Source organism: Theropithecus gelada, chromosome 3 (assembly GCF_003255815.1).
Source record: "Theropithecus gelada isolate Dixy chromosome 3, Tgel_1.0, whole genome shotgun sequence".
NCBI classification, from domain to species: domain Eukaryota; kingdom Metazoa; phylum Chordata; class Mammalia; order Primates; family Cercopithecidae; genus Theropithecus; species Theropithecus gelada.
Window position 1 is genome coordinate 19362679 of NC_037670.1, and position 10968 is coordinate 19373646.

Genomic DNA, 10968 nt, shown 5'->3' on the forward strand with positions numbered 1-10968 from the left:
AACAGTCCACCTCAGGCTGCCTGCCTGGACACACAGGAAGACGCCAGCCCGTGTGCTGCCCTGAGCTGCACTAGGCCCCAGTCAGGGGAACCAGCCTGTGAGCCCTGGATTTGGGTCCTGATGCTGGGCCGGGGGGTTATCCCTTCCCAGAGAAAGCTGGAAAGCTGAGGTTGGAGTTGTCATAGCAACCAGGCCGTCAATCACCTGGCTGAGCACCTGTCAGGGGTGTTGGACATCCAGGACTTCCCACACAGGGGTCCCTGTGACAGAGTGGACAGGCCACAACCCTGCTAGACCATCCCCAGTGCCATCAGAGGCAACCCACTGGGCTGTGGGGTCAAAGTGAGACACACTTTTCAAGAATACAATATTAGAAGAAATGAGGGGCAGACGCTCTGGAAGAGAAGCTTTAGACAAGAATCACTGCACATCCTTGGTTATTTCCTGGTGAGGAAAAATGTTTTGAGAACAACTAGGGGGAAATTTGAACATGAACTTGTGTGACGATGTCCTTGATCTAAGTTGGTTTCCTATAACCATGGTGATGTAGTACAGAGAGGAATGTCACCTGGTAATGCAGGCTGGAGTGTTTGAGGACAATGCCATGTTGTCCATACATTTTTTAAATTTTTTCCTTTGAGACAGGGTCTCGCTTTGTTGCCCAGGCTGGAGTGCAGTGGTGCAGTCATGGCTCACTGCAGCCTTAACCTCCTGGGCTCAAGTGATCCTCCCACCTCAGCCTGCTGAGTAGCTGGGGCTATAGGCATGTGCCACCACGGCCAGCTAATTTTTGTATTTTTAGTAGAGACAGGTTTCAGCATGTTGGCCAGGATGGTCTCGATCTCCTGATCTTGTGATCTGCCCGCCTCGGCCTCCCAAAGTGCTGGGATGACAGGTGTGAGCCACCGCACTTGGCCGGGAACGGGACCTTCTAAAATGAAACATGCACATCCTCTGTCAGCCCAGTCTCTCAGGAACCTGAGAGACATCCTTACACCGGGAGGGCAGGGGGTGTGTTTGGCCAAACATTAATCCACACAGAGCACGAGTCCACACTCCTGAAATATTTAGAAACACAAAGTGCTGGCTGCCAGGTGCTGGCGGGAAGGGGAGCAGGGCTGACTGCTCAGTAAGTGCAGGCCTTCTCTTGGGGTGAGGAAATGCCTGCCGTAGATGGAGGTGTGGTCTCACAACACTGTGAATATACTAAATGTTGGGGACCAGCCTCAAGACCACCCATAGGGTACCTGAAGTCCAGTGGCGACAAAAGAATGAGAAAAGACAGGTTAAGAGTTCATAAAGGTGGGAGGCAGGGGGCCAGTTGCAAAATGGAGGCTGTGAAAGGCACCGAGCTTTGGTGTCCATGCTATTTATTGAGTACAATCACTTAGATCTAAGAAGCAGATGTTCAGGGCGAAACGGTATGTCACAGGCGTAATCTATAGCAATAGTGGTTTAAAGGAATCTCCTTTGTGCTCAAACAGCGTATCTTTAACTTATCAGAGAGTAGCTAGTGGGAGCGGCTTAACCAGGAGCCTGCACGTCTGTTCACATTCCAACGCTTTCTCCTTGAACACCGAGTTTACAGATAAGAGAGCGGGTCTCGCGGCCGGGCGTGGTGGCTCAAGCCTGTAATCCCAGCACTTTGGGAGGCCGAGACGGGCGGATCATGAGGTCAGGAGATCGAGACCATCCTGGCTAACACGATGAAACCCCGTCTCTACTAAAAAATACAAAAAACTAGCCGGGCGAAGTGGCGGGTGCCTGTAGTCCCAGCTACTCGGGAGGCTGAGGCAGGAGAATGGCGTGAACCCGGGAGGCGGAGCTTGCAGTGAGCTGAGATCCGGCCACTGCACTCCAGCCTGGGTGACAGAGCAAGACTCCGTCTCAAAAAAAAAAAAAAAAAAAAAAAAAGAGAGCGGGTCTCGCTCTGAGCATGGGAACATGATGGCAACTAGGAGGCTTTCCTCCTCAGAGGCCTCTTGTGGCTTTCCACAACTTATTGTCCCATATTTTTATGGCCAGTTTATATAGGAACCCTACAGGCCCTTTTCCCAACACTAAATGCCACTAAACTGTACACTTTAAACAATGATTATGCCACTGGGCATGGCAGCTCACGCCTGTAACCCCAGCACTTTGGGAGGCTGAGGCGGGCAGATCACTTGAGGCCAGGAGTTCGAGACCAGCCTGGCCAACATGGCAAAACCCCGTCTCTACTAAAAATACAAAAATTAGCTGGGCGTAGTGGCACATGCCTGCAATCTCAGCTTCTTGGGAGGCCAAGGCACGAGAATTGCTTGAACCTGGGAGGTGGAAGTTGCAGTAAGCCGAGACCATACCACCTCACTCCAGCCTGCGTGACAAAGGCTGTCTCAGAAAATAAATTTTAAAAAAGTTATGTGAATTTCACTTCAATTTAAGAAAGGTTCTTGGCTTTTTTCTTTCAGCATTTTGAGTATCTCATCCCCGCCTTCAGCCTTTGTTTTTTTTTTTTTTTCTGATGCGAAGTCAGAAAAAATACTTGAATCAGGTTTAAAAAAAATCTTAATCTTACTGGGGTTCTCTTGTGTGTGATGATGAGTCCTTCTTCTCTGGCTGCTTTGAGGTTTTGTCTTTCAACATTTTGGGTGTCATCATTTCAGCTGTGTTTGGGTGTTGGAGGGTGTGGAGTTACTTAGATGTGTGCCGTTTTTGATCAGTGTACACATCTAAGAAACTCCACACGCTCCAAGGAAGATAAACTTAAAGCTGGCAAGTTTTTGGCCATTGAGTATTTTTTCTCCTGCAGTGTGCGCACTGGGGCATTTGGCGATCCTGCATTTCTGAGGCTCTGTTCATCAAGAAAAATTTTTTTCAAATCACATAATTTCTATTAATCTACAAGTTTGCTGATTCTTTCTTCTACTCCCTTAAATGTAGAGTAACTGAAATAAAAACTTCACTAGAGGGACTCAAGTCTAGTGAAGTTTTGATTTCTCTTACTGTGCTTTTTAACATCTATATCTCTATTTGGTTCTTTTTAAAAATACCTATTGGTATTATTTGATGAGACACTGTCATCATATTCTGTTTCACTTATTTTTATTTTTGAGACAGGAGTTTCGCTCTTGTTGCCCAGGCTGGAATGCAGTGGTGCAATCTCAGCTCACTGTAACCTCTGCCTCCCAGGTTCACGTGATTTTCCTGCCTCAGCCTCCCTGGCTAATTTTTGTATTTTTAGTAGAGACGGGGTTTCATCATGTTGGCCAGGCTGGTGTTGAACTCCTGACCTCAAGTGATCCACCTGCCTTGGCCTCCCAAAGTGCAGGGATTACAGGCGTGAGCCACCGTGCCCGACCCCATCTTGTATTTCTTTAAATATGATTTCCTTCAGTGATGTGAACATATTAATAATGGCTGTTTGAAGTTTGTCTACTAAGATTGGCACCTGGCCACCCTCCAAGCCAGTGTCTATTGCCTTTCTGCTCCTTGTAAGTCTGCTAAGACTGGTACCTGGGCACCCTCCAAGCCAGTGTCTATTGCCTCTCTGCTGCTCCTTGTGTATGTGACACTCTTTTGTTTCCCTGAATGTCTTAACTTTGTTGAAAACTGGACATTTTTAATAATACAACAGATTTCCTTCTTTCCCTAGGGCTTTTTTCTTTTTTCAAGACAGGGTCTCATTTTGTCACCCAGGCTGGAGTGCAGTGGTATAATCATAGCTCACTGAAGCCTTGACCTCCCAGGGTCAAGCAATCCTCCTGCCTCAGCCCCCTAAGTAGCGGGGACTACAGGTGCATGCCACCACACCTGATTATTTGTATTTTTTTTTTAAATGTAGAGACAGGGTTTTGCCATGTCGCCCAGGCTGGTCTCAAACTCCTGGACTCAAGCGACTTGCCCGCCTAGGCCTCCCAAAGTGCTGAGATTACTGGCGTGAGCCGCCGCGCCCGGCCCAGGGGTTGTTTTTGTTTGCTTGCTTGTTCAGTGTGTGGACTTGTCTGGGATCCAAAGTACAGGTGGAAAAGTTGTTTCAGGGAACGTGTGCCTATAAAGACTGCACCATGCCTGTACTCTGCTTGCCCGACACTGACCACACCCACTGCCAACACCCAGAACAGGCTGTGTGCTGGGTACCAGCCCCCCGTGCCCGCCTCATCCTGGCTGGAACAGGCAGTGTGCTGGGTACCAGCCCCCCGTGCCTGCCTCACCCTGGCTGGAACAGGCAGTGTGCTGGGTACCAGCCCCCCGTGCCCGCCTCACCCTGGCTGGAACAGGCAGTGTGCTGGGTACCAGCCCCCCCGTGCCCGCCTCACCCTGGCTGTAGCCCCCTGTGCCCGCCTCAGTTTCCAGGCTGCAGTGGGGGATCTCCACCCAGGACACTGGCACTTCTCCACTCCTCGTCACAAGTGCAGGCCTGTGGGTGATGTTTTAGATACAATGATGAGCATGTGTGTGCAGTCAGGCCTTCTTCAAGCACTCAGAGAAGATGCGCCGAGCAGTGCCCCACCGACTCTGGCAGCAGCAGATGGTGATGAAGAGAATGGTACCCAGAGTCTTGTTTTCAAACCCGACCAACACCTTCCGAACTCTGCTGCTCTGGAACAGCTCCCAGAAACCTGTTTTTGGCGCATACTGAAAGTCAACATCAAACACAAATTGGAGGGCAAAGACTTTTTTTTTTTAATTGGACTTGGCTTTGACGAGTACTGACAAACCCTGCAGACACTAGTACAATTTGATCGTAAACAAAGCCCTTGCCAGCACAGTCCAGCAAATTCTGAGAAAACACATACAAAAGTTAAAAGACAGCTCGATTTCATCGTCCTCCCAACACTTGCAACTGTTTCCAGATTTTCTGTGCAGTCTTCTTTGTGCTTTCAGTTCAGTCGAAATTAGAAAGGACAACAAACTTGTAAAGTCAGATGCCTAACTGTGCAAAACTGACCAGACCATGGAGAAGGGGGAGGCACCATTTTACAAAATATTATTAAGATCACCAGCATTAATTTAAATTATTTTCTTTTCTGGACTTCCAAGTCCACTTGGCAATTTTACTTAGGAAAATATCATGCTTAAATAGAAAACTGGTATTCTAAACACATTTTCTTTATGTGACATATTCTTGTGTGTCTATGTAATGAGAATTTTTAAAAAATTGTTTTCTTCCTGCTGTCAAAACTTCGGCATTAAAAATAAGGGACTGTAAACCTAGTTGACTTACCCATAAAAAGGAGTAAGTTCGGAGAATGAGAGAAGGACCAACAGAATCCAAGCACCCTGTCACTCCCAGCCCGGACCTCTCAGGCGTGGTTTTGACAGGAGGTGCGTTTGTGGGGCATTCACTGGCTCCTCAGAATGGACAGATGATATAGAAATGCTAGGAAGAAACATTCCTGCAACAGTCTGCAGAACAAATGTGCCAGTTTTGCCTTAGAATGTCTTAAGACATCTCAGCAATGTTGGATCATATGGCCCCTTTGGCTATATGACCCATCTTTAAAGCTGAAATAAAAATTGTTAGAAAAATATTCTAGGAGGAATGAAACTAAAAAAAAAAAAAAAAAAAAAAAAGAAAAGTTAAAAATATGTGCTCACCTTAATTGTTTCACTGTGTCAGTTTTGGTTCTGAATGTGACGTGAGGATCCTATCCAATGCAGCTATTAAACCATGCAGCCACCACAGGTATGTCGTACGTAAGACCTCATTACAGTGACGATTTAACAGCACAAGTTAATTAATTTTTTCATGGCTCATCATGACAAAACGATTACAGAGTAGGCGAAGAACAGAGTGAGTGCTTTCTTCTCACCAGGGCCTTCATCAGTGAGTCAACTGCTCTTGACGCCAGCAAGTCAGTCTGATGTTCCCAGGTGAAACCCGCCCTTGGCTCCGTGAGCGAATGAGACCGAGGTAAACCCAATGCAGCTCTGCAACCCCAGGGACTGAAGCCACGTTGTCCAAAGCCACAGCTGGGACCTTGGAGAACCTGGGGCCCTCTGCTGAGGCAGCAGTGGAGAAGGGCACTGGCGGGCTTTTGGTGAAAAACCGGGGCTCCTGTATGGGGCGCATAACGGGAGGCAGGCGGCTTTCACCTCCAGGCCTGAGCAGAGCGCGGCTGGCTGGGAGAGCAGCACGGCAGCCCAAACCGTGCTCCCGTGCCCTCTCGCTGCGCAGGCGGGAGCTGCGGGAGCTGCGGGCGCATGGAGAAGGCGCGCAGCCTTGGCGGCTCTCCTCCGCAGCCGCTCACTCTGAATCTGCAGCTTCTCCAGCTCTCACGCCCAGGTCAGACGCTTTCTCACACAGATCGAGCAATCGCTGCTCAAAAGAAGGCCTCATTTCTGTTTCCCCAACGAAAGCCTGAGTGCCTTCCGCCCGTGTTTGTCACGAACTTACAGGAGAATTGTCTAAACTCTTAAGTGCTCGCTTCCGCATTTGAGAGGAAAGGTCGCGGAGCGGGAGCGCAGGCTCCAGACACGCACGGCAGCCTCCAGGGAAGATGGGGAGCTGCCCTGGAGCCGGTCAGGCAGTGACTCGGCTGGAACGTGGACGGAGAGAGAGAGAGACGCAAGGGCTTGGAGGCATGAGTGTGCTCCACGCGAGGACCTCAGCAGAGGGCTCAGCACGGGGCGGGGACCTGGGTAAGAGCTGGGGGCTGCGCTGGCCTCCCGAGAAGACACTTTGGGCTTGCCGTAGAGGTAGGAAAACAGGGAGGGAAACCGGGTAGCGGGGAGGAGAAGAAAAAGCCCCCAGAACACAGAGCCTCTTCTTTCCTCACCCCTACCTGTCCACACCCCCAGCTGAGCACATGTAGAAAAACTATGGTATTGCTGATTCTGTGACAAGAATCTTCCCCATCGGTAACCTGCCGAACACCCACAGAACATGGCAATCAAGCCCCACATGCTTTGAAAAGAAAACAGATTGTTCAGACTAACAGAAACCAACTTAGTACAGCAAATACAGGAATGAGTACCAAATTCCGCAGGACTGGGAGCTCAACAGGAAGTGCAATTCCACCTCTCATGTACCAACAGCACTGACTGATTTAAAGTTCCGACCAACGTGCTCTCCTCAGCTTCAGGGAGGGTCTCACTTCCTACACCAACGGGAATCACTGAGGTTACCCAAAAATGTTAAATCCTGGAGAGCTCGAACACAAACATGGTTTGTAGCAAAAGATTCAACCAAGACGCCCGCAGCCGCTACAGAGGGGCCAGGACGCAGCAGCCCGCGGGCACGTTCAGAACCTCGTGCACACAACTTACGGGAACTTAGAAAATCATAAAAAAGGCCCCACATTCTTAAAGGTATAATTTATAGCGTATTCTGTACAAAAGCAGTCTTTTACAAGGGACTCTGCTGCCCCTCAGAAGAAATCCATAGCCCTGGGCCGTCTCCTTGGTGTGGTGGTCAGGGGCTTCTTGGCCACCAGGGGTGAGCTGGCAGGTGAGCTGCTGGGGGTCTTCAGCACCCCGTGGAGGGGCCTCTGTTCAGGGTCGAAGGCCACTCGGGAAGGGCCCGTGGGACTGACCAAGATACTCTTGTCTGTCTTCTTGAATTCTGTCCCAAATGAGAGCAAGGCCCCATGTTAAGCAGGTCCAACAGCTGTCCCTCCAACAGCTCGGACACTGTCCTGCCTGGGTGCCAACCCTGCCCATTTGCTAGGATGAAGCAGGGCCATCTCAAGGTCCTGCAGACAGCAGGCCTGGGAGCCTTCTGAGGGAAGGAGGGCAGTGAGGCCATGTCCCCTGCCTCAACTCACCCTCCCAAGGCCGCCTGTACAGACCAAGGGGAGCTGCTGGTAGGGTGGCTCCTGCAAGGGTGAACATTGAGGGTGGGGGTGTTTTGGACAATGAGTGAACTAGGCATTTGAGTCTGGGATGAATCTGTGCTATGTGGAGCTGCAGGATTCGTCCTGCTCATCCAGTTGTAAAGGCTGGGTGAGCTCCTCAGGCTCTCTGAGAGTCTCTTTTCCCTAAACATACACGCTCACACATTTGTGCATGCACACGCACACACACACATACTGGCACATGTACACACACTCACACATACACACACACAATTATTTGCAGTTCCCAACAAGAGTCTGGTCCTAAATTCGTTATAATACTTTTTTTTTGCGATGATGGAGTCTCACCCAGTCTGTCACCCAGGCTGGAGCGCAGAGGCATGATCTTGGCTCACTGCAACCTCTGTCTCCTGGGTTCAAGCAATTCTCCTGCCTCAGCCTCTTGAGTAGCTGGGACTACAGGCTCTTGCCACTACGCCCAGCTAATTTTTGTATTTTTAGTAGAGATGAGGTTTCACCATGTTGGCCAGGCTGGTCTGGAACTCCTGACCTCGTGATCTGCCCACCTGGCATCCCAAAGTGCTGGGATTATGGGCGTGAGCCACTGCGCCTGGCCTATAATACTTTTTAAAACTTTGGTTTCCTTTGTAAAAGCAGCTCGAATGGATGGCACCGATACGAAAAGTGTCAAGATAGGGGTTACCCCTCTCCGTCCCCCAGGAAGCAGGTTGTTCCGAAGTTTCGCAGAGACAGCTACAGCTGATGGATCACTACAATCTCAGAGACAGCTACAGCTGATGGATCACTACAATCTCAGAGACAGCTACAGCTGATGGATCACTACAATCTCAGAGACAGCTACAGCTGATGGATCACTACAATCTCAAATGGCCTCTCTGTGCGACGGCTTTCAGTATTTAGAAAGACACTTGGGAGAACAGCTTTTTGGATCACGTCTCTCCAGGTAGCCTCTCTTAAGAGGTCCCAGGCAATTGGCTGCCCGCTCACCATTGGCACCCCACTCACAGCCCTTTGAGGACGAGGGACACACAGGTGCTTCCTTCTGACTCAGAAATGGGCAGTGAGGGGCTGGGCTCGGTGGCTGATGTCTGTAATCCCAGCTCTTTAGGAGGCTGAGGCAGGCGGATCACCTGAGGTCAGGAGTTTGAGACCAGCCTGGCCGACATGGTGAAACTCCATCTCTGCTAAAAATACAAAAATTAGCTGGGCGCGATGGCATGCGCCTGTGATTCCAGCTACCTGGCAGACTGAGGCAGGAGAATCACTTGAACCCGGGCGGGGGGGAAGGAGGAGGTTGCAGTGAGCCAAGATCTTGCCACTGCACTGCAGCCTGGGTGACAGAGCGGTGAGACTCTGTCTCAAAAAAAAAAAAAAAGAAAAAAGAAAGAAATGGGCAATGAGGAGCTCGGACCCCACCTCTCCCCTCAGCGCCTGTGGAACCAGGCTGCGAGCCGCGCCAGGAGCCGCAGCTGTGCTCCAGAGAAGCCTGCCGCCGGCAAAACCCACTTACCTGCAGTCATGTTTCTGTTCAGCCCGAAGGTGACTTTCTTGGAGCTGGACGGTGTCTTGTTTAGCTGCAGAAGAGAAATAACAGGAACAAAAGGAGTAATGCAAGTACAACAGAGGCACTTAGTCTCCCTGTCAGGATTTTTTGGAGAACCTGCCCTGGAGGGGACGTCGCCCACACTGCTGCTTACTGAGTGGCACATATAGGGAGAGGCCAAAGGGACCACGGCCAAGACTGAAACCAACCCTGCTGTCAGGCTTCACCAGGACCGCCCTCTGTCTTTCCCAGTGTCCCACGCGCGCCTCCCCCAGCCCAGGGTCAGTGGTGCTGGCACTCTTGGCCCATCTGTGGTCACAGCCTCATCACCACCACAGGGTTCTACGATCCAGGGAAGAAAGGCAACAGTGAAGATGCCTGAACTGTCCAGAAACAGTTCACCACTGAGGACCCATGAGGAAAAATGCCAAGACTCCCCTGCCTTTTGCTGGAGAGTTCTGAAGTTCTAGCTTGAAGACTCTATGACATCGATGAGACGATGCCTACAATGGAATCTCACTTTAGTGGACAATGGACACAGTTCCCAGCTTCTCGTGCACAAGGGCTCCAAGCTATCTGCATATTCTAACCGTTCACCACAATCAACGATCTTCTTCCTACTCACATTCCCGGAAGTGGATCCAGCCTGCATTAGGAAGCACTTCCTCAAGTTCCTGCTCTGACCCACATTTCTAGAAGTGTGGACCTCCTGCTGACCTGTACCACCTACGTATTAACACTGTGACATTTCACGAGAAAACTGGTTTCTGCAAACCCTGAGCTGGAAGCCCTGGGAGGCAGAATGTGTGGATCAGCCGTCCCTCAAAGTCCCCTTCCTGACTGCGATCCCTCAGGGTGGGTCCCAGACCACCCAGACCTCATGCTACCCTGGCTGCGGAACCTGTCTGCTGTGGGCAGGCTCAGAGGGCCACAGTGGGACTCCAGGCCTGGCATGGGAAGCACTGTCAGCTCAAGCCCATCTGTGCCCTTGTGGTGAAACGTGCTGTGTCACTCTGGGGAGGGTGCACACCTGGACGGCAGAGCCTGGGGGGCGGGTGGCAGGGCTGCTCTTGGCTCTTCTGAAGAACAGGGGCTTTGGTAAGAAGGGGGTGTCAAACTTCACAAAGTCGCTTTCTGCCCTCAGCTTCTGCTTCTTCAGGGAACTGAAAGTCCCACTGCTTCCCTATGTGAGCGAGGGGTGAGAAGCAGAGAGGAGGGGTCAGACAACAGAGCCTGCTGTGTTGCCCACGCACACAGAAGGGGAAGGCCGAGCCCCACAGCGGATCCAGCCCACCCCAGAGCCTGCAGTTTTCTGCACTGCGCTTGCAGACAGCCCTTGCATTCGGCAGAGCTCAGGCTTCACATACAACACGACCACCTATCATGGCACCATGCCAAGAGGGGCGATGAAAACGCCTTCTCAGAGTAAGGACCCACTTTTATCTTCATCTTCAAATTGAAGATTTCAGCCTTTCAAAGCCAATCTGTTAGAGAATAATTCACTCTCCCATTTGTAGCTGAATCATCACTGCCCTGGCAGCCTGGTGTGGAGGGCAGTGATGCCCATATGGGGGCTGTGGGTCCCTCACAGGCAGGCCCAGGACACTCACTGGGTGTGCAGCGACT

At 50.9% G+C, this 10968-nt stretch overlaps 1 protein-coding gene across 1 annotated transcript in view; it reads right to left on the reverse strand.

The window, feature by feature from the left end:
* Positions 1-7284: 7284 nt before the first annotated feature.
* Positions 7285-10968, reverse strand: part of RRP1B (ribosomal RNA processing 1B) — a 35419-nt gene continuing 31735 nt past the window's right edge. The window contains exons 14-16 of the mRNA XM_025380447.1: positions 10373-10525; positions 9310-9373; positions 7285-7546 (exon numbers count right to left, since the gene is read on the reverse strand). Of these exons, the coding sequence (XP_025236232.1) occupies positions 7353-7546; positions 9310-9373; positions 10373-10525 (411 nt within the window). The 3' untranslated portion in view covers positions 7285-7352. The remainder of the gene's footprint in view (positions 7547-9309; positions 9374-10372; positions 10526-10968) is intronic.